Genomic DNA, 24835 nt, shown 5'->3' on the forward strand with positions numbered 1-24835 from the left:
ATTGAGGTTATAGTTTGCTGTGGTGATAAACTGGACTAGAAACACTTCTGATGTTGAGTGTAATATCAGAATCACATTCCAGCTTAATGCGGTGCAGTACAGCCCTCCCACCGGCTACCACCTCAGTCATGAACAAAGCCAATGAAACAATTACATTAACACCTCTTGCCTTTAAAGGGGGAAGATTTTTTTTTATACTGGATTGTACGGATGTAACTGATAAAACTGAAGTTGAGTGTAATTCATGAGCCTCATCCTCTTTTGTTTGGTAGATTAATAGTAGAACCACTGAGTTGTTTATTGTAGTGGTGAATCCCCTGTCAGGTTGGTATACATTTCATCAGAAGACGGTTTTAACAGGAAAATAAAGCACAAACTAACTCTTTAAACACAGACATCATTGAACTGGCTGCAGGGTGAAGTGAGCTCATTGTGATGTCGACGTGTTCTATTCTGGAATCACATGGAGACATTTATACACTTGACTCTGCTGAGAAATCTATCAGAACTCAGCCAACCAGAGGTGAAGCAGCAGCTCAAAAACTGTGAAAACTTTTTCAACAAAAGTCACGATGAGCGAACAAAGTTGGCCTTCGCACTACTTTTACGAGCGCTTTTTAAATGGAGAGTTCTACGATGCACTCATCAAGGTGGAGGATGTGGAGTTTAAAGTCCACAAAGTCATCCTGAGTCCCTGCACACCGTATGTCCAGTCAGTTGGTTATCAGGCATCAGGGGAGGAAAACTGATGTATTTTAGTCGGTAAAATAATCAGATCAACATGGTTTTGTTGTAATGAATGATCTGGAGCCTGAGAAACAACATTTAAACTTAAGTTGAATCATGTAGCATCTGTGGTTAAACAGGTTTCCCACATAGAGCTGTGTAACAGACAAAAAGATCATAAATCCTACATAATGGACATAAAAAGAAGAAAAAGTCACATATTTCATTTGTTAATGATTAGTTCAGACATTTACCAACAGCTGATTTCATGTTTTCTCACAGTCAGCGGGTGAAGATACCAGTTTAGAAGAAATGTCATTTTTACAAACACTGCACTGATTCAGACAGTGTTTTAAGTTCATCTTTGACTTTCACCAGGCCTGCTAATATTGTTTTTTAAAATATTCATCACATAGAAATTGTAAAATCCATTTTTCGTCAATCATTTATCGGTACCCTAACTTGAGCAGGTTTTTTTCAGGGTTTCCCACGAGAGTTGAACTTCAACATTTTAAGGCATGTTATTACACCTTTACAAACATATTGGTGAAGAAGTTGTTTGGTAACGATTTAGTTGGCAGATTTGTGAAAAATCTCATAAAATACCCTTACTACAAGTTGATTCTCATTTAGCCTTGTTTTCCCATTTACCTGCACAAAAACAAAACAAAGACCGGTATGTCCAGACATGTGAGATCAATTCAGTATAGAGTTGGTGACTTGCAGAGTGCACATCTCCAATTTGCAGAGAGCAAAAATGAGAAGATTTTCATTGAGCCAAGTCCTGGATCATATTTTTGATGAAAATGAGGGAGAGGACACAGACCAGCATAGCGACCTGGATGAGCAGGTGTCTGGGGAGGTGGACAATGTGGAGTATAGTCCAGCAGACACATCTGAGGAGTCTGATGAGCAGGTCACCAGTGGTGAAGCTACTCCTGCTGAAAGATTCAAGTCCAAAGATGGTGAGATCTTGTGGAGCTCAGTACCTCATGATGTACATGGCAGGGCAGCTGCTGCAAATGTCATTAAAATGACCCCTGGAATCACAAGGTTTGCTGTGACATCAAGACATGTTTTGAGCTATTTATGCCATTGTCACTAAAAGAGTCATTATTGTTATGACAAACCTTGAAGGAGAAAAAGTCCATGGCGACATGTGGAAACACATTGATGAGGAATACCTGGATGCTTGTATTGCCGTTCTTCTTGCTGGAGTGTACAGATTCTGCAGTGAGGCCACTGATAGTCTCTGGGACGCATCGACAGGCAGAAATATTGTCCCGGCTACAATGTCACTTCAGGCCTTCCAAATTGTATCAAGAGTCAGAGATACCAGAGCAAGAAGTGACAAACTTGCCCCCATCAGGGATGTCTGGGAAAGATGGGTGAAGCTTCTTCTAGTCATGTTCAATGCAGGGCCAGAGGTGACAGTAGATGAAAGTCTTGTCCCTTTCGGAGGAGAAGGCCCCTTCCGGCAAAACATGCCCAGTAAGCCAGGAAACTACGGCATAAAAATCTGGGCAGCCTGTGATGCAAAAACCAGCTATGCCTGGAATCTACAGATTTACACAGGCAAAGCTGCAAGTGGCATCCCTGAGAAAAACCAAGGAAAACGTGTGGTTCTCGATGTGACTACTGAGTCACAATATCACTTGTGACAATTTTTTTTTTTACCAGCTATGACCTTGGACAAGAACTTCTCAGGAGGAAACTTACCACCCATTGCTGAAAAAAAATACTTTTTTGCCTTTCTCTTGAAGTAAATATATAAGGGTGGAAATTGACCCATAACATCATAGATGTTACTATGGCTAAAAATATTTTAAAATTTTTTTAAAAATAAAACAAATTTATTTAAGAGCTGGGTTATAATATCCCTCAGTAATAGTCAGGTAACACAACAACCTTTTGTTTATCTATATCATTCTCTTGAGGTTCATTTTACCATTTTTAAAATTTAAAGCGAGGGGTATACTGACATAAAAAAAAGGCCCAGAGGCCCACACCAAAAATATAAAAACCAATGTTTTCATGGATAAGGAAGCCTAACAAGGTAACCAAGAGATGAGAAAAAAAACATTGAACGATAGAAAATTGTTTTTAGTGTATTTTACAGCTGATTTAAGACACATGTCAAAACCGACCTGTTAACACAGGGGATGGTAACAGGAAGCAAACACAGGAGGAAGGGTATTGTCAATGCAGTCTTTCTACAGTGTTTGATTTGATGTTTCATCAAGGTAGAAAATATTCTACTTGGTCACTTAGAAATAATGCAATTTTGTAAAAGTGATACAATTTTGAATACTTTTACATTCAAGTGACACTGCAGGGGGCTCCACTCTCTTCTGCTGTATACTGTAAGAAAAGGGTTGAATCCCATAACATAGTTATTTCTTTACTAATGTCAGTCCCATTAAATTCAAGCTGAGACTCACCACTTTTCGTATTCATTCTAAACTGAATGTGTTGAGGCACAGAGCCTGAAGAAGAAAGAAAGTGGAGCTGTCCACATCGTCATGGAGTGGACTGCATATTAAAGCGCAAAACAAATCACTATTTCTTATGAACTTAAATTTCAAATTCCTTCGTGAATGTGAACACTTTTAAAGAAAAAAAATTATGAAAACAAATAGTTTTGTCATTCCTCAGTGTCATTGGTACTGCCCAGTTTGCAATACATGTCATCACTCTGTTTCATGTTGATACCAAGCCATGTTTGGCACTATCTGTTTGGCTTTACACACCTGAAGCATCTCCACACCAACAACCCCATAACAAAAAAATATATATATTTACTGCAGCTCTTCATGTAAAAGGTTGTTCCACCACAAGGACGACCTGTCATGTTCATCTATCCATCCATTATCTATATATCATGTTCATCTTACCAGCTTTTAATACAAAAACACATCCAACACAGCTTTGCTACAGTGTCGTGTCTGCTCCTAAAGGACTGCTTACACATAGCTTTTTTTTCTGTGATGTGATTTGTTGTTAGTATGTTGTCAAGCAATGTATCCCTTAAATATTATGTAAAAAAAAAAAAAAAAAACAAGAAGAAGAAATCCAAAGAACCATTTGTGTAATCACTGTTTAACATTCCTTTTACGTAGTTCTGTGATAATAATCAACACAAAAATACATTTCTAATGCCGCTTTCCAGCCGCTGTTGACCCTGAAACATCCCTCAAATGTCTCTAAAATCACTCCTATCAGTATGAGATGTGCTTTTGGCCTGGAGCTGTGTGTGAGATCAGGACCAGGAGTGTCTGAGTGAAGATAATGGTTAGGTCTTGATGCTGGTTGCTGCAGGTCAGCCATCTCATTAATGAACTGCATGCACTTGCCTGCAGGAACACTGTGGAGCTGTCCATGGTCCTGTAAAGGATACACTTCATTGCTCACAATGCAAACTCAATCTGCAGGGTGCTAATTGTCCCTGGGGAATGCTTCCCCTTTTCAGTTTGTCAATTGGGAGTCAAGGAGAAGGCAGAGTGTGCTTCACTTATTCAGCTGAACAGACGTGACTGCAAATAGCTTGTTATGCGCACTTGTTAGTGTCATCAAAATACCTCCTTCTCATTTGCTACTTGTTGTCAGTTGTTTGAAAACAGTAACTGAATTTCATAGCAATGGAGGTAGTTACACAAGGTAGCAGTAAAAAGTAAATAGGAGAGAGCTGACAATAATGCAGTGACTAATAAAAAAGCAGACTCCCACAGACTGTGTACATTTCTTTGTGTGTTACAAATGTGTTCATTTATTTATTATTCATTCAGCTGGAGTCCTTCATGCAGTACAGGCAATCCATCCTCAGCCCTCACATAAGACCCAGCAGAGCCCCCACTGCCCACACAGTGTAAAAAGCACACTTTAGTAAAAGTGCATCATCACAGGGACATCTTCCACAGAAGGTCATCTGCTCTGTTGCCCCACAGCGGTGCACTTATGTAGCAGTAAATAGCCGTAGCACTAGACAGGCGCCAAAGTCGGGCTGCCATTCGAGGAGTTAATGAGGTCTAAAGCAGTAGTAGCTGGGCCACGGCGAGCCCTGCGAACACACTCCTGGACACAACACATCCAAGTGGACAGCAGCCGCTCAAGTGGCTAATTGGGAGAGTGGCAATCAGGGAACACAACAAACATTGCACCTACTGTGTATCATCGACCTTGACTTCAATGCCAACACACACAAACACAAACACACACATGCTCAGAGGGGGAGAGAAAAACAAAGAGAGAGAGGGAGAGGAAAAGCAGACACACTGCATGGAGCCGTGAGGCATCACATTACCACACACTGGCCTCCATTTTATCTCCTGTGGTCTTTGTCAGAGTTGCCTTTTTACCAGTTGGGAGCCGGCGGAGACTGGGGGAAATGTGTGTGACAGGATGGATTTCGAAACACTCTGAGACTCTGACCTTTTCCTTAGAAAGACTGAAAAGTGGAAATGCTGTGTCATACCTGCTAATGAAGAGCTACAAACACCAACCCCCTCTGTCATTGTTCATTATCACCACCTGGGGGGGAGATTACAGGCATAAAGCAGCAGTGAAATGTTATGCTGACTTTGTGGACATCTGTAGTGATCAAAACAGAAGTGCATCTCTAAACCTTGACTGAAACACCTCCAGAGTAGGCAGACCTTAACTGTGTGTCCCTGAAGCTGTACAAATAGGAGGTTACCTCGCACTAGGAAACAGATCTAATTATTCTGTGTACATTTTAACCTGCAGCATCCTATCACTGTATGCTGGTATGTTTTGTCAGTTACACATCTTATTTCATCCCTTCCACAGATAACCTGTGCAATGGGAAGTTCCATAAACACCTGCAGGACCTGTATGCTCCCCTGGTAGTGCGATATGTGGACCTGATGGAGTCCTCAATTGCACAGTCCATTCACAGAGGCTTTGAAAAGGAAACTTGGGAACCTGTTAAGTAAGGATGCTTTATTTACTTTACCTTCCTCTATCTGTCTCACCTAGATTTGGCATGTATTGTGAAAGATCAAGCCAGACATATGCATTGGTTCAGCTTTGCTTTCACACTTCATCATTATAAAGTATATAGACAGACACACAACACGGAGTGATATTGACATTTGTGATTGAGTTAGCATTATTTTTTAGTTTGGATCACAAATATAACATATTTAAAGTGGCTGTTAAAAAATACATTATTTTAATGGATAATTGAGAATCATTTAATATATTGTATAAATCAACATACAAACACATCTTGAAATATAATCCTTACTTTTCCAGAATTCATTTTTTGAATTTCTCTTTAAATGGCAAGAAATTCCAATTATGAAGGGGGTATAACATTATCTTATTTTGCTGTTAAAAATAAATAAATAAGTTTTTGTTTTTCTTAAAAAAAAAGCTACATTCATCATGTTTTCTATTGTTCTTGCATTTTTCAATTCATAGTATGCAAATTACCAGTTACACACAGAATATACATGTTGACTCTGAGTCATGTGAAAACAGCTTTATACTATTCCATCAGTTTGTGGCGTTATGGCAAGAACAGTTTTTTTTTTTTTTAGCATAACAGATGCTGTTTAGTCTCTTTGTCTGCTTTTCTGTATTTGTATTGTATTTTTATTCTGTTCTGTCACATATTAATGTGTTATTTGCCATATGATTAGGTCCCCAGAGTCAATTTGCGCATTTTAGTATCACTGTTCCACCTTTGTGCTGTCATCCCCCTTCAGGACACACAGTGTTCTCAGGAATAAAATCCAGTTTGTTGTTTGATAAAACATCTGGGGTTTATTTATGTATTTATTTATTTTTTATTCTATGCATTTAATTGTGTTGTTGTGCATCTGAAGTGTTTGTTCTTTTTGTACCCATAAGGTCCCATAAATTTTCCCCAGCCCACTGTTGTGTCCCAGTTCCACACTAGACCCTATTAATATAACAAACTGTAAAAGTAAAGCTTCATCTAATAAAACACTTAGATATAGAGGTACAGGTTTCTGAATAACAAACCAGATAGAGCACAAAAACATCAGATGAATGTGTAGCTGCTACTTGCTGCCTCTCAGCAGTTGCTTCAGAAATATTCAGACACCATTTATTCGTCTTTATTCTGTTTCACACATATTTATGAAGTAAACATTATCTTGTACCTTAACACACTATCTCCACTTGGTATAGAAACAAATTATTATTACAGGATTTCAGTTAGTAATTGGAATTTTAGTTATTCTGTGTTAATTTAGGACTGCACAGTGGCTTGGGGGTTAGCACCATCGCCTCACAGCTAGAGGCGAGTCCCGGCTGGAATCTTGCATGTTCTCACTGAGTCTCCATGTTCTCCCTGTGCAGCGTCAGTTCTCTCCAGGTTCTCCGGCTTCCTCCCACACAGTTCAAAAACATGCTGAGCTTAATTGGTGATTCTAAATTGTCCATAGGCATAAATGTGAGTGTGCTTGGTTGTTTGTCTCTCTGTGTAGCCCTGTAATAGACTGGCGACCTGTCCAGGTTGCCCAGGGACTTTCTAATGGTTTGGTTACAAAACAGTGAGCTGGGAAAAAGTTTTGGGTATAGGAGTGCTGTCAAGCAGATTAAAAAAATATATATAAGAGGATGTGTTTAAGTGTGACTTCAATTTATCTTGAGCTTGTTGTCTTTTGCTCATTTTCTTGAATTTTGATCTGGGATCTGTCTTCTGTTTTCTGTTATTCTGATTCTCTCCACAGGAGTATAACAAGTACTCTGCCTATTGTCAACCTCCAAATGCCCCAAGTATCAAATCTAACAGTTCCTACTGTTAACCTTCCGCAATTGCCCAGCTTTTCCCCACCCAACTGGATGGCAACTAGTTATGACTCTGAGTGTGTATCTGCCTTGTACAGTCTGAGACATACACTAATGTCCTTGGCATGAATGTGGCATGGACCTCAAAGCAACAAGATTATGTGCAACAAAACATGCATCTATTCTAAAACTATATATATATTTTTTTGTGGACCATTTGACAGTGAGGTTGACATGGATGCATATTGAGCACTATTCATGTAAATAACCAGAATGTTTGTATTCAAATGATTCAACTTAGTTTTGAATCTGTAATGTTCTTGATAATCATTTTTATACCCATGATAAAGATAAAGAAGCTGCCGCAGATGTTTAGAAAAGGTCATTAGTGTCATAAATTCAGCAACCGATTAAAAGGAAGACCCTCAGTAACCAATAAACTTGATGTCACACTTTCTAACAGTAACACTACTTTAACGTGACTGAAAGAAAAATCATTAAAACATAACTAGAAAAAATGTATTCAATTATAGGCTTTTCATGGTCTGTACTACTTTAGCTTTTTTGGGATTTAAAGGAATTAGCCACAATACCTAGAGGTTTATTTGTTTAGTTTTTTGCTACATAAAGATGAAGACATGATTTTCTTTAAACCGTTTTGCTATTTTAGTGATATAAGGGTTTATTTTTTATTTAAACTGTGTGTAACAGCCTCTGATTTCACTGGAGGCTTTCTAGTATTAGGTTTTGTGAGTGCTTTCACTAAAAGCACTGTGCATATCACAATGCAACTTAACACTCATCTGTAGCACTTTTGAAAAATTAACCAAAATGCTGTCTGCACTGACAACAAAGATCAAAGGTGTAAAAGCTCCCTCATATGCTGCCGGATGCTGCAAAGTGTGACATCGTCACTGCAGCACATCCATCCCTATTCCCTCATCAAATGCCAGCAGAGATAATAGAATTGCTTCCTTTAGGCTTCCTGAGATCAAGAGAGCTACGACAAAAGCTCAGACTAGCTATCCAAGAGGGCCCATGGAGGCAGGTTGAGGAGTAGAGGACGTGAGTTAACATTAGAAAACCTACATAGATGTGGTGCTGGGGTTTCATACAGGCCTAAAGCCACATTCATGCCAGTGTCTCAGCATGGTATATATGTGGATGTAAGCAGGAGGCAGTGATTTAGAAATGGAATCCCAACGTTTTCCCTCCTATAAATGTACTTTTATATGAACTGAAAAGATGCAAATTTATACCAATACTGAAGCAACACTCTAAAAGTAAAAAATAATGTATTAATAACAAACAGGTCTGCTCAGGCTAATAGTTTTACTATTTAAAGTTTTCTACTCATTTTAGTGGCGTGGTGTCTGGTTCATGTTTACGCAGTTGATAATGCTTTTCCTCTCCTTCACATGTTTTATACCATTGAACATAGTCTGATCAATGTATTAACTACTAACAATGTATTGCAGACATCAACAAGACTAGGAGCTCTTTGAGGCGTTACAAGGGGATGTTTTGAGCTAACCGCTAACATCAACCAGTGCTGTAATCTCATACGCTACTATTATGTAGTAGGTGTCCATTTCTATTGCCTGATGGCTAGAAATAAATACACACCTGCCAGCCTATGTCTATATACACCACAGGATGTGATTTTGGTGTATTTCCAAATCTTAACTGGTATATTCTCTGATAACTACTTTGGCACCATGGCACAACTGCCAAACTAACACAAAACAAAAATTTGCAGAGATGTGACTGTTGCAGCAACCAGTGCCTGATTATGAACTTGCATCTTTTTACACCTTACATTCCAAAGCCTTTCCCCAAATTACCAAGTGTTGTAGTGCCCTGGTATTGGATTATCTCTCCCTTCTTTGTGTAGATTGGTGAGGAGGAGCCCATGTCTGAATTTTACTTGTTCAATCTGCTGGGACTAGATGTTAGGAGTTGACTCCTAAATTGCAGGAAGTGGACCCAATTAATGCGACAAAGGGAGGTGGGTTGTAAAAAGAGGGTGTTTAATCGGGGGTAGGAGTGAGGACACCAAGGAAGCAGGAGGGGGAAGTGCCGGTGCATGCTGGACTTCGTGGGGAGAGGTGAGAGGGCTTAGGGTGCTCCAGCGGAGTGCTCCAGTGCTCAGGGGAGGGAATCCGTGTTCCGGGAAGAGGGATCTCGTGACGGCTGGGATCCAGTCGGGGGAAACCTGGAGATCTGCTGCTGGTAGTGGCCACCTTGTCGTGGCTGGACAGGAGAGTCGTCAGGTTGAGGAGGCTCTGCAGAGGATGCAGACACGAACATCAGCATAGAACTGACAGACAACAAACAGGAGAACTCGAAATTAAGCGTCGCCCATCTAACGCTCGTTGGGGAGTTAATCCTCTAGCACCGCATCACAGGGAGCAGCCAGCTTAAAAGCAGCGCTGATTATGATGCGGGACAGGTGTGGTGGATAATGAGCGAGTCCTCTTGGACCATGGCCCCGCCCAGCCTGAAAATACAGAGCAAACTTAAAACACACAGGAAATCCCATTACCAAAATAAAGGCTCGAAACTAGAACCCCAACACTAGATTGACTTCAGATCTGTAAGGATATTAATAATATTGTCACTGGTAGCAAGACAGCAGCAGCTGCAGTACTGCTGTTAATCCTGGTCCACACAGTCTCTTTGCCCCTTTTCACAGATGTCATTAACAAACTGAGGGTTCACACTCACTAATTCTAGAAATGAAAGAAGAGAAATGTGGTTTTAAAGCAGTCCCTTGAAATGATTAAACTGTACAAGTATCTTTGACTGTTAGGCCTCTTGGCTTTGACAGTACCATGAAAATTATATTGTGAAATGGGTGGGAATCCTGAATCTGTGTAGCTAAAAATGAAGCTAGACATTTTCCCTGTTTTATTGTGAACTGTAACTGAAGTGCACAATGCAAAATGAATGTAGTCTTATTTTTTCTGAGTGCAGGTAGTGCTTTGTCCTGTCTGTTTGTCATTAGTGTTTTCACTCACACATTCACACAGTCTAACCCATTAATATTGCTTGGTGTGTAAATGACACGTTGGAACATGCATAAATTTTCACCTTTGCTGACAGTGTAGTGCGTACGACAGTGTTGGATCCTGTATCAGTGTGGGCCATGTCGAAGTGCATCAGTCACATATTATATGCTGTGCAAAGCTCCATCTGAGTATAAAATCAAACAAAAAAAATACCACTGAAACTACCTTTTTTTTGGTCATTGAAGTAAAAACAGTAGTACATAGTCACTGGTTAGAGGCTCGTAGACAAAACTAACAGTGTGGAGTTTAATGGTACTTCAAATCTACAAGAAAATTTTGAATGTGAGTTTTCTCATCTCTTGACATGTTACCATCCAATGAAAATTTGTATTTGTCACTTGTGATACATATTTTCACAAAAATATGAGAATGGGTTATTCCTTATTATCAGATAACTTTGTTCATTGAGTGCTACTTTAAAAATACATGATTCAATGTAGGGCAGCATGGTGTAGCGATGGTTAACACTGTCATCTAACAGTTAAAGGATCCCGGGTTCTCTCGATGTGGAGTTTGCATGTTCTCCCTGTGCAGCATGGGTTCTCTCCAGGTTCTCCAGCTCCTTCCCAAAGTCTAAAAACATGCTGAGGTTAATTGGTGATTCTAAATTGTCCGTAGGTGTGAATGTGAGTGTGTCTTGTTGTTTGTCTCTCTGTGTTACCCTGTGGTAGACTGGTGACCTGTCCAGGGTGTCCCCTGCCTTCACCCTCAGTCAGTTGGGATAGACTCCAGCCCCCCTGTGACCCTACATTGGATAAAGCCGAGTATAGATACTGGATAATGGATGACGCAATCTGTCTGAAACTTTTTGTAATTAACCTGAGCAGCATAGAATGTCATTCATTTCCATTTTTCAAGTTTTGTTGTTCAAAATGCTAAATTCTGACCTGTGGTCCTGTAGTAATGGCTCAGGGACATCAGAGGATCTTTTCTGGAAGCTGGATGCACTTCAGACCTTTATCAGAGATCTCCACTGGCCAGAGGAGGAGTTTGGCAAACACCTGGAGACCCGACTGAAGCTGATGTCCAGTGACATGATTGAATCCTGCGTAAAACGGTATGATGCTGTCCAATATGTATGGGTCTGGGTGCAAGCAAACAGCAGTCATTAAGCATTAGTATAATGTATGTTGCAGTTGTAGCACATTAATTGTTTAAAAAGAAAGAAAAAAAAAATATCTTTACTGAAAAAGAAACAAAAAAAAGTGCACATATTTTGGACATGAGCAGGAGTGTAACTTAGGTAATAATGCCACGTGAACAGTGACAGAGGATTTATACAGATTCTAGCACTAATGTCATGCTGTAAACATACTGCATGTCAAGTCAAAGCCAAGCGTACAGAATCAAAAGTATAATCAGAAAAAAAATCAAAATTTTCAAAAGTATATTTACCTTCAAATTGTGAGTGTTACACAAGTATAACATTAGATTATCAGTCTTACATAAATATAACAGATTTTTATTGTTGTAGTTGGTTGAAGGGGGAGGGCATTTCTTGTAAGATATCAACCAGGGATTAAGTTGATTATTTCCTTCCTTGACTGTGAAAATTGTGAGAAATGTCTGTAACAGTTACCAAGAACCCAAAGTGACAACTCCAAATACCTTTCTTTGTCTGCCAATAGTTTTGTAATCATAATTATCAAGATTGCAAGAAAACGGAAAGTAATCTTCACACTAAAGCGGCTGGAACAATGAAATGTTTAGCAAATGGGAAAATAGCACTTGATGTTACCAATAGTTAATAACCAGTCGTATGTCATTTAGCTAATTGTTTCAGATCAGTCATTTTCTGCTAAATAATATTGTTGACCAAAAAAGGAAATTTCCTTTAGAGAATTGGAACGCAATTGCTCTTAAGTACAGTACCAGAGTAAATGCTGAGATCTGTGAGTTTGATGGCTTATCAGATGTCAAAACCTACTCAGAGTATTAAAAAAGTGATGTGCAAAGAATTTCATAACGGTATTCACTGTGACAAGTTAATTTTTTGTAGTGATGATTGTGATTTCAACAGTAGTTTGTGATCTATCTGAAATGTGTTCTTGCATGTATGGAATCTGCTAGAGTTGCACATCTCAGAGAAGTTGAGCCGAATTCAACTTTTTTGTCTGGACAGCCATGCATTTACTTGCCCTCTACATTTACAAAAGTGCTGAACACAGCCTTACTGTAAAGTCTGTTGTTACAAGAAATGTGACAGAAGAAATTATTTGTGCAGATGCTGGTAGATGACTGATGTTTACTTAACAAACACTTCTGTTGGTCGTGTGAATTATAAAAGTGTAAGTAGTGGGTGGTGTCACAAAAACCAACCGTGTACTAAGAAGGGCACAATGGATAAGTGACTAACTGAAACACATAATTGTCATCAGAGACTGCCTTTTTTATATTTATTTTTTTTGACAGTCAGCGTAGGTTTCTTTACATTTTAATTTTGTTTTTCACTTTCAATCATAAACCTTTCAACCCCAACATTAAAACCACTGTCAGCTGAAGTGAAGACTAAGGTCTCATTATACAGAAATGTTATGCCAGCATTCAAGTGGATGTTACTTTGACATGTAGCACACATCCTGACAGCATTGGCCTCACACACCGAGACAGTGCACTCCCCCACACCACAAGAAACTACTTTGGAATGGCTCAAGGATCATGGACAAGAGTTCAAGGTGTTAACCCTGCCTCCAAAGTTTGTAGACCCTAATACTGAGAGGCACCCATGGGATGCAGTAAACAAGCCTGACCCATGGCCTTCCCACCCTACAACCCCTAGACACAAAGAGCCCGAAGGATCCACTGCCAACATTCCTCTGAATGACCCCACAGAGCAAGGGCCTGTGTTAATGCCCCAATGGGTCAGAGCTGTTGTGGCAACACAAGGTGGACCTATATTATGCAGGTGGTTTTAATGTTGTGGTGGCGTGTATCCTGGGGCTTGTACTACGAAGCAAGATTTGGGGTTAGCGAGGTAACTTTCGGTTAAATCTTGGGTTTTTGGTCCCACGACGGTGGTTCTCTTGTTACTGGGGTACATCGCCATGGTAACTTAGACTGAACGGCTAACCTGCTCTGTAGCAGGTTATGTTCAAGGTTGAGATCACTGGGTGTAAAAACACCGCCCACTGAAAATCAGTTCTCTCCTGTAAAACTTCAGAAGGAGCAGAAAACGAAGCAGTTCTCAACAAAATGGCCTCACCGGCATTTATTGAAGACCTGCTACACATGGGAGCGTGAATTGTGAGGGGTCACTGAAGAGTGTGAGGGTTTTTCGGGACCGGCAAAACAGCGCACCCTGACGAGGATCTCTATGAGCTCTTGTCTTCCTCCATTCATTTTTTTTCCTGCTTGCTACAGGCAATGTCAAAGCTATTTCATACTTTTTTCCGTACCAATATCACCCCACAACAGTGAACTGACTTTAGCATTAAAGCTTGTATTTGTAGGATACGTTAAAAAGCTACACTGCTTTGAATTATGTTTATGTTTGTTCTTAATTTGTTCCCATGTTCTTTGTACACTGCTAGGGTTGCAGCTAAAAAGTTAAAAAAAAATGTCAGATATACCACAAGTTTAAACATTAGGCAGCAAATTAATTAAAAGGAATCGTCAGATGTGCTTATTGTCTGATACGTGCCTTCATGATGGAACAGTGATCATATTATATTTTATTATAAACTAATGAACATATGCATTCACATAGTCAGCAGTTTTCTGCCAGCATTCCTTCCTGGCTTTGGCTGCTGCGACGGTGCTGCTTTTTGCTCCTATGATGTTTTTATATTCTTCATATTTAGTAAAGATTATATATTTTGCTCCTTGGCAGTAAAGTGAGCCGCTCTGCAGCCAGATTTGTCCATAGTCGTGATTGGTCAGATGCTGAGAACTCCGCCCATTTTATGTGCACGCGCTCATACTCAGATCAGACAAACCTGGATGGACTTACTGAGCTGATGACCATCGTTGTAGGACCAGTTAGCCTGAGTGCGATTGTTAGGGTTAGTCAAGCTGGATCTCTGAAACATACCGTGGGTATGTTGATCTCGCTTCATAATACAGGCCCCTGGTGTCAGACTGAAGAATCCTAACTTTGCCTAATCTAAACCAAGACACATTTTGCATCTTCTCTATACAAACTATTCACAGAGGTTGCAGGTAAGCAAAGTCATATTAATCTTTACTTGACAGAGGCACCATGTTGGAACACCTTTGAGCTGTTCTACAGAGTGACAAAAAACAAATAATTTTGTCATTGTGTTTTATCTATCATCACCAAAAGAAACAAACAAACAAAAACAAAAAAAGTTCTCAAGTGTTATTGGAAAAGGGTAAAGCAGTGTACTTCAACTAGACACAACATTTTTGTAAGGTGTCAGGAGATGTTGGAATGGTTTGTTCTTTAAGTAACTATTTTATTAGCTTTTTATGTAGAAGAATATATTACTCTGAAAAGAAGTGGAGTAATGTAAGGATTGAATTTTAATACTAATGAAGTACATATACAGCACTTGAATAAATACATATGGTTACTTTCTACCACTCCCCACAGCTTCTGTTGATGATAATGTTTTTTGCAATCAGGGTGGGTTCAGTGTTTTCTCAAAAAACAAACACAAAAATATATTTAACAAAGAAAATATATTTGAGTCTGACAGGTTTAAATAAGCAAACAGGAAGTGCAGTGGCTCGCAATTCGGTGTTTGCAGTGTGTCGATGGCATTTATATTATCATGTAAAGAAGCACAATTCCTTAAACGTGAAAATGCACATTTTATTTCATATTTTGTTTATTTCCTGTTTGAGGGGTTGAAGCACAAAGACGTATTTCTAAATGCTTGTGGCTCTGGACATTTCTTCCATTCTCTAAAGGACACGGGCAGCGTTTGAGGCTAAGCTTCAGAGGAGCAGCCGGGCCACGGACTTCCGCGTGCCGCAGTCCATCTGCACTATGTTCAATGTAATGGTGGATGCCAAAGTTCAGTCAGCCAAGCTGTGTGCAGTGGACCTGGGGCAGGAGGTAGGAGACACAAAATATATGGTGGGATTGAGGACCCTTTTTGGAACAAATGTTTGAACATATTCTCAGTTTACATTGACCCCTCATAGACATATTACAGCTTTAACTCAAATCATGGTCACTGGAGATCAAAGTGTTCGTGTTTCTGTTTCAGTGGCATTAACAAATGAATGTGTGGAAGCCTTTTCTGTTGTTTTCTTCTGTTACTTGAAAGCAGATTCTTTGTTTGTTTTGTTTTTTTACTACATGTATAATTTTACATGTGGCTTGTCACCTCTGTGTTTCTCCTTTTCTGCTGCTTTTTTTTCCTCCTCTCTGTCTTGTGAAAGTTTGTTAGAGAGTGGGTAAGTGTGGCTACAAATTCAATTGAAGTGTCACCTCCCCAGTTCCCAAATGTATAATTAGTCATCAGTTTCCCCTGTCTGTCTTCCTCCATTTGAATTGTTTGGATTTCATTAGCATATGTGTAGATAGTATTGAATATACATGGGGCAGAGGTGAGAAATCTCATATTTCACAGAATCTCGACTGATACCAATTACTGACAATGAATTAATTATTGCAAAGTTCTTTGCTGTTCTGTTGGTGCTACAATGACAAACAAAAGGAGTGAGTGCAGTGATTCTGCCTCTGAATTTCTTGACAGCAAATCTTGAGCAGGACTGATCGTTCTAAATGTCCCTTCAGGGTTTAAAAAAGGAAGACTATAAAATATTTTATGACCATTTAGGTCTCAGTTTTTAAAACATTTTTTTACAGTTACATGTCAGCTGCATTATCAAATGTGTTAATTGTTTGTTGTTGTTGTTTTTTTTTGTTTTTTTTAAGTAAGATTTTTTTTTAAGAAATTAAGCACTAGTTTATAAGTAAATGTCAAAACAATAATTAGTTGAATGCTTGCAAAAAATATATAAAAAAGGAAAATAGAAAACAACAAATAACTGTGTAAAAACACACATTTGTTATACATACAATGTATTTTTATGCCATCTTAATTGTAAAATGTTTTACACTGACTTAATGTTATAAAACCAGTCACAAAAATCTGAGTAGATTTCTTAGTAAACCGACAGCTGCAGAGCAGTCAGTTAATAAATTTCAATATCAAATTCCGAGAAATGGCATTAATTTAAATGAGTCTGCTGTATTCCTTGGTTTTTTTATATACAGTGCTGTCAAAAAGTATTTGCCCCCTTCCTGATGTCTCCTATTTATTTGCATTTCTAACACAAGTGTTCCAGATCATCAAACTAATATTCATGTTTATTTAACAACAGACAGAGAAAACACACAAAACACAAAATGCAGTTTTTAAATGGTAATTTATTGAAGATTAATTGAAAACCTATCACCCCTGTGAAACAGCAATGTATGTATGTAATAAGTGGTTGGGCCACCCTTGGCAGTTAAACATTTATGATAGCTTGTGGTCAGTCTTGAACATCGCCATAGAAGAATGTTGGTCCACTCTAGTTTTAATCTGTCACATTAGATGTTTTTTGATCATGAACTTCCCTTTAAAGTCTTGCCACAGCATCTGAAATAGATTTAAGTCTGGACTTTGACTTGGCCACTCCAAAACCTTAATGGAGCTTAAAATCTTTAGCTGAGGTTCAGGAGCAGGACCACACCTCAGCTGCTCCCCTTCCTGTCATATGTCTATACATATCACTCTGCCCGTCCTACTTGTTCATTCTCGCTTCTCGTGCACAAAGCAACACGCCATCGCTCGGCCACGCTGCCAGTTTGAACGTTTTTTAGAAAACTCTGACTCAACACGGACCGTTCATCCACCAGCCCTCCGTTATGGGAACGTCCAACCTGGCTCCAGATCTCCTCCACACTGATCACTGAATCCACAACAAGGCCCAGGTGATGAGATCAGCTTCTTTCCAGAAACTACATCAACCAGATTTGGTCTTCAGAGAGCTTAAGAGAAAGTCTTCACCTGCCACCTTGCTGACACAAAGTTGAACTATTTCAGCTTCTGACAAACTCCTAGAGCTTTCAACACGTGATAAACCACAACATTTATCTCCCCATTACATGCCATACTGTGCACCCGACCATGGCATCACCATGCTCTCCGTAGCTTCAACTGGTTTGCCAGGTGTGATTCATCCTATCCACCAGCAACCTACCTTGCTGCAACCTGTTCCCAGCTCTACCACTGTAGCCACTTCTGACCATGGGATAACAGCTCACTTATCTTCCCTTGAAACTTCACAACAACCTTTTCCCTTCACGTCCGGCACCGGGCTGCACCAGCTCTCTCTCACACTCTATCTATTGGCACTGGGATGCCAGTTCCTCTCCTCCAGCGACCTGACTCTAATTCTCAACATAGCCCTCCATACTAGAGACACAGGCAGCCATCATTCTTCCACCTAGCTCACCTCTAAAACACCAGCCTGCCTCCAACATTTCATCGAAGATACTCACTGGGGGCGTCACTACTGGGAGCTGCACCGTTGCACCTTTTCGGCACATTCATCTTTAATACATCACATACCAGGATAATTTAGTTATCCAGCCACCACATGTACCATCCACAATAAGAAGCAGATTTCCTCTCTTTCTATCTCTCTCTCTCTCTCTCAACGTGACTCTAATTCTCAACATAGCCCTCCATCCCAGTGACACAGACGTCCGTCATTCTTCCATCCAGCTCACTTCCAGCAATTCATGTAAGACACCTACTCTGGGTGTCACTTTTAGGATCTGTATCATTGCAGCTTTTCAGCACGCTCATCGTTAACATGTTACAAACAAGGATAATTGAGCAAACCAACCACCACATGTACTGTTCGTTTCTGTTGGCCTTCCTTTGTTCCTGCACTCATTGCAACATTGACCGTCGAGTCGAGTTCGATCCGCACTGCCATCCTACAGAACCTCTCCCACATCCCTCTATTCAACCTTCCTTCATCTCTGAAGGCTGCCTGGTCTATTCACTCAAATAAAGACAAAACTATCTCGTGGGTAATCTAATGCCTATTACATCCTCCAAACTAGATTCACACCCAAGCTCTTGCAAGTCTGTAGTACTCCATATACAAACCAGAAAATCTCAGGATGCTTCGCCTTCTGACTCTCAGTTTGTTACAGAGAGCGATCAAGCTGTCACCTTATCCTGGCTCCTCATCCACTCCAGCAAGTCCTGAAGACATCCAAAATCCTGGCATGTTCTCTGGCCACTCCTTCCGTATTGGCACAGCTTCCAGCTGATTGGTTCCGAACCACTCAATCAAGTCCATGGGCCTCAAGCATATCTGCTTCTCATCTGCTCCAACCCTCAAGACGTCCACTCTTTGTTTCATTATTATGGGATGTTTTACCGGGGTTCCACCGGCCCAGGAGCCACTGCTGATCCCTGACTAAGCATTTTCCCACACCACATCAGCTCTTAAAGTCATCACCTATACAATGCTCATTCGCAACCAACAAACAATCAAGCTTCAGTTTGCTGATATTGTCCTAGCTCGTGAAATTTTGTTATTTTTGAGTCATTCAGAGGTGGACTTGCTTGTGTGCTTTGAGTCATTGTCATACTGCATAACCCATTTGTGCTTGAGTTTTAACTGATGGGCAGATGTTCTCCAGGAGGATTTTTTGACAGAGAGCAGACTTCATGTATCCATCACTCATAACAAGTGGTCCAGGTCCTGTGGAAACCAAGTAGCCCCAAACAGCATTAGCTTTATGCCAGATGTAATGGGACACATGCCTTCCACTTGTTCCACCTGTGACTCATCAGTCCACAAGATGTCATATCAAAAGTCTTGGGGCTCATCTAGATAGTTATTTCAAATGCCAGATGAGCCTTTATGTTCTTTTTGGTCAGAAGTAGTTTGCACCTTGCAACTCTCCCATAGATGCCATTTTTTCCCAGTGTCCTCCTTATTGTGGAACCATGTAGACTGACCTTAACTGATGCAAGTGAGGTCTGCAGTTGTTTTGATGTTCATCTGGGTTCTTTTGTCACTTCCTGGATGAGACGTCGATGCGCTATTGGAGAAATTTTAGTCAGCCGGCCACTCCTGGTTCACCACTGTTCCATGTTTCTCCATTTGTGGATAATGTCTGTCACTGTGGTTCTCTGGAGTTCCAGAGCCTCAGCAACGCTTTTAAGACTGATAGATGTCAGTGACTTTGTTTCGCATCTGTTCTTGAATCTCTTCAGATCATGGCATCATGTGCTGGTTTTTCAGACTCTTTAGCTACTTCACAACACCAGACAGGTTCTATTTAGGTGGTGTTTAGATTCAACAGGCCTGCCAGCAATCATATGTGGGTGTGACTGGTGAAGCTGAACCCAACTGGCAAATTAATTTGGTCATGTGATAGACTAAAATCTAAAGGGGGCAAATATTTCTTCACATAGGGCACGGTGGGTATGGACAGTAGTTTTCCTTTAATAAATAAAATCATCATTTTAAAACTGCATTTTGTGTTTCCTTGGGTTATCTTTGTCATATATTAAAATTAATTTGATGATCTGTACAGTCTGACAAATATGCAAAAATAGAAGATATCTGTTGGGAGGAAAAAACTTTTTCACAGCACTGCATTAATTAAATTAAATTCAGTTTTATTTATTGGGTGCTAACATAAGTCATCTCAGGAGATATTACATAGCAAGGTGAAGACATTCCAATGCTATATTACAGAGAAAAATGCAATAAATCAAAAAAATAATTCCTTTGAGCAGCTCCTTGGCTACAGTGGGAAGAAAAACTCCCTTTAAACAAGGAGAAACCTCAAGCAGCACCAGGCTCAGGAAGGGGGCCCATTGGACTCTTCCAGTTGGGGTGAGGGTAAAAGGGATAGAAACCAGGATAGCAGAGAGAAATCAGACAACTTACAGACCTTCACAAGCTTTCATTGCTCCTGTAGGTCAAAGCTAAGAGAACATTTATCAGCACAGAGATAAAGACAATCTCTGATCCCAAGTGATTTAAGTTTGTTTTGTCATGTAAAACTGTTGTCTGAGCCATTTTACACGACGTTTGTAGCATTCTAGCTGCAAACATTAGGATTAATATGAGTTTGACCCATAAACATTTACCCTCTTTTCATGAACACAGTGCTTTCAAATGATAGTTTGCAAAAAAAAAAAAAAACTCAAAATGGGCCATTAGTATTTGAAATACACATACCCAGACCAGTGAGTGTTACGTGGTTAAGGAAAAAACCCTGATACAACAACATCTCACCCATAACATTATAATTAGTTGCTTTATTTGTTGTAATATTAGTTACCACAGCTGAAAGGTATTTTGTGAGCTACATTTTGCCACAAAGTTTAAGCTAGAAACTAAACAAACTAATAGAAAAAGGAAGGCATTTCCTCAATTGTCACCAAACAATATTTGATGTAACACTTGCCCTTTTCTGTGTCCTGTGTTTTGTCTGTTCTCTCATTGACGAGCTGCAACCAACATAAGGCAGTGTTGTCTCTAGTCTCTAGTGTGTCATGAATACCACAAAAAAAACAATTTCTCCACTGGAGGCCATGGGACCTCCATTGCTAAAGTTTGGCATCTTGTGTGCAGCCACATCCCTCAAATGTTTTTTAAAATGCAAAAACCAAAAAAAACTAAAGAAACATTGATTCAAGACTTGTTGTCAGCTAAGGCTTTAATTTTTCATAATCTTTTTCAAACTTGTATTGATACCCGTTCTGCAGTTTAAACATTTCTAAAAAAATAACAATAAAAAAAATACTGTTCCTGAAGTTCAAATAAGGTTTAAGTTTTAAAGGTTCAACAGGAACAAGATGTCAACAAATGGAAAGATATCGTGGGTACAAACCATAATATGAATATTATGTGGCATCAGATTATCAAGTTGTCAAAGTAGGCCAATAATGTCCTTTATGTGCATAATGATGTTCCATGGGTATAAAAAGATGTTTTAACATATAGTTGATATTTAAGATGGAGGACTGTAATAGTATTATTATTATTTAAATTATCATGTACACTACATTCTGAAGTGAACAGCATAAATATTTTTTGAAACATTCTTTTTGTTGTATTGTACAGTCAACAGATATTAATCAAAGGAATGCCACACTGCATTATTTTAAATGATCAGTATTCATCAGTCATCAGTCAGTTCATTGCAAGACTTGTGTTATAATCAACAAATGTCAAACAAATATTTCCAGTCTCTAACAAAAAGTCAGGCAAAAACCACACCCTCTTTATGTTTAGTACTGTATCAAACAATTGATACAGCATATTTGTAATTTCCATGTTATCCTGAGTCAGATGAAAAGATTTTTGTCAATTTTAAATGAATCCTGTAGGCCTGGTGTAGCCAAGCTTAGCATAAAGACAAGAAGCAAGTGCAATGCTGTTCAAGCTAAAGTCTTTCTCACTGCATACAAAATTAATCTTACTCCAATACACCACTTTTTGTTTGTTTTTTTAGAATCCTGTTTAACCTACTTGTTAGTTATAAACAACTAAAAATGTATGCTCCTAAATATAGCGTCCCATGGTTAAAGATTAATCAGTGGTAACTAAATTGGACATGTCTACTGTTTTCCCTTAATGTCTGCTGTCACGTCATGGTGGAGTTACCAAGTGTGAATGACAAGAGTAAGCTGTTTTTTCTTCTTCTGTAGAGACAATACCACTCCCAAATCGACAATCTAATTGAAGAGACGGTGAAGGAGATGATAACTCTGCTTGTAGCAAAGGTACAACTATTACAGCATGCATCAACACCATGGGTAGAGCACACTAGCCACCGACCTGGAGTCTGTTGAAAGAGCCTATATTATATATGCACAAAATGTTATTTTGGGGGTCTACTAGAACATGTTTCATTGCTTTAATGTTCAAGAACATTATTTTTTGCATACTATTGCTGCCGCGCCTGCTCTCACCCTCTGTTTGAAATGCTCCATTTTACCATCTGTCTCTTTAACGTCCCCTTTATGAAAAGCTAGGATTTTTCAGCTGACCTGACGAAAGCAAAGTAACAGTCATTCTGTACCATAACCCCAGATCTCTGAGTGGATGCCAAGAGATGATCTAGCAGAAGCAGCTCTACTGAAGAGATAATAGCAGACTGCAAGGCAGCTGCTCATTCTTGGTACGAGGGCGTGGCCAAACTGGCTGCTAGGCAGGTGGTATGCAAATATTGACACAGATACATAACAGAAGAAAAGCTTCGACTTCAAAAGACTTTGGAAGCAGACCTTTTTCATGTATCAATTAGTCAATCACTAAAACCACCAAAAATTGTTAGAGTGCTATGTTCTGCTGGGAAACCTCAGCAACTGCTTTACCTAATGAAAGGGACATTCACCAGCAGGACAATGCGGCTCGCCACACTGCAGCAACTGCTCAAGGAACATGACAAAGAGCTTAAGGTGTTGACCCAGCCTTGAATGTCCCCAGATTTTATTCTGATCAAGCATCCGTGGGATGCTCTGGAACAAGCCTGATCAACTGCTTCACATCACAACTGTGACACAGTGTCCCAGTGTCAAACACCACAGGATGCCTGCAAACATCCTGTGTCAATGCACCAATGGGTCAGAGCTGTCTTGGGTGGCACAAAGGGGACCTATACAACGTTAGGCTGGTGGATTGAATGTAGTGGCTGATTAGTGATAATACACTGAACGAGAGGGAAAATCTCAGAAATGTGATATGGACTCACAACAGAACACAAGATTTAAAATGAGACAAAAAAAAAAAAAAACTCACACAAATGTATTCAGAACAAAAAGATACAACCACAAAGAGATACAATATAAAAAAGTCTCAACACATCTCAAGGTGACAACAACAAAGAGATTCATGGTAGCTTAAGAATCGCCACAAGTAAATTCAGGTTCACATGTCAAATACATGATGTGACTGCACAAAGACTTAAGGAGATCCAAAAGGATCACAACTGAGGAAAAAGTTTGTCTGGGACAAGGTTACTGGAAACTGTAGAAGAGCCAAGAATATTTTATGTGCTATGAGAGTACAGAAATCAACAAAATAGATCTGAGCTGACATGAATAATATGACATACTGCTGTCCGTAGAACAACAAACAGGTTAATGCAGCAACACTGTCTATTTTACTGTCTATACATTTTTGATACTGAAGCACATTTTGCTTTACCAGTACGCTGTGACTTTGACAAGAATGTTGATTTCGACATAGCATTTATAACGTGTAGGTAGTGGTGCCTTATTTTTAAATGTAAAGTACTTACCCCACTGCTTTTCATTTCCTCTTTTTCTCTTCTTTTTTCAGTTTGTGGTCATTTTGGAGAGTGTCTTAGCCAAGCTCTCCAGATATGATGAAGGAACGCTCTTCTCTTCCTTCCTGTCTTTTACTGTAAGTATTACACAGACATACTTCCAACACCTTCCTCCTGTTCTTTCTATACGGCCTTCCAGTGGAATACTTTACAGCTTCATTGTTGGACACCTTTCCATTGCTGTGCATCAGATGAACTTTAGTGACTGGAGTCCTTTGAAACAAGTCAATGTTACCCCATTATCAAATTGAATTTGGAACATTAGAATTTATACCTCCTGTACTAGATCAAGAACAGTTAGTTTATTTTGACCCGCCAAGCTCTGACTGTCAGAAAAATGGCAAATATAAGCTGTGTTAAAGTGTTTCTCCGTCAAAGGGTTAGTGTTATTATGAATTCACTGAGTTTAGGAGATGTTTCTCTTTCTTTAAATCACCATCCTAAATAATAAAAATGCTTTGAATTGTATTTTAATTGCGACTCGGTCATGCTGTATTTAATTTTTTAATTTTAATTTTTTTCACATTAATCTTTCATGTTAGTTGTAAGACAGTTTGATCTTTTTGAAAGCCTTTCTCTGCACCAATTTTCTTAACACATCAGCTGGATTTCCATGGTCTTACAAAAGACACATGATTGAATTTGTGAGTACTCCTAAAGTTGAAATCACCACATGAGTCAGTGCTGTCAGTTCAGCAGACATTGAACTATAGGCCACACTGCCAGACACCATAGCAGCCTTGGTTCTGAAAATGGGTTCCACAGCTAAAGTACTCTCTTCTTCATTTGAAGGTGAAAGCTGCCTCAAAGTATGTGGATGTACCGGTAAGTATTTATCTTTCTGATTAGATGTTTCATGTGTCTAGGGCCTACACTATGGGACAACATGTCTTAATTAAATCACAATTTTGATTAGTCTATCCACCCATTGTCTGCACACTGCTTAATCCTCACTAGGGTC

General features: G+C 39.4%; 1 protein-coding gene across 1 annotated transcript in view; it reads left to right on the forward strand.

Moving 5' to 3' along the window:
• The window catches only part of cadpsa (Ca2+-dependent activator protein for secretion a), a 222662-nt gene that overhangs the window by 161008 nt on the left and 36819 nt on the right, over positions 1-24835 (forward strand). The window contains exons 20-25 of the mRNA XM_008292176.1: positions 5533-5674; positions 11479-11634; positions 15450-15597; positions 22232-22306; positions 23868-23951; positions 24667-24699. Coding sequence (XP_008290398.1) covers positions 5533-5674; positions 11479-11634; positions 15450-15597; positions 22232-22306; positions 23868-23951; positions 24667-24699 — 638 coding nt within the window. The remainder of the gene's footprint in view (positions 1-5532; positions 5675-11478; positions 11635-15449; positions 15598-22231; positions 22307-23867; positions 23952-24666; positions 24700-24835) is intronic.

The sequence above is a fragment of the Stegastes partitus genome, unplaced genomic scaffold (genome assembly GCF_000690725.1).
Source record: "Stegastes partitus isolate 25-593 unplaced genomic scaffold, Stegastes_partitus-1.0.2 Scaffold790, whole genome shotgun sequence".
Classification (NCBI taxonomy): Eukaryota; Metazoa; Chordata; class Actinopteri; family Pomacentridae; genus Stegastes; species Stegastes partitus.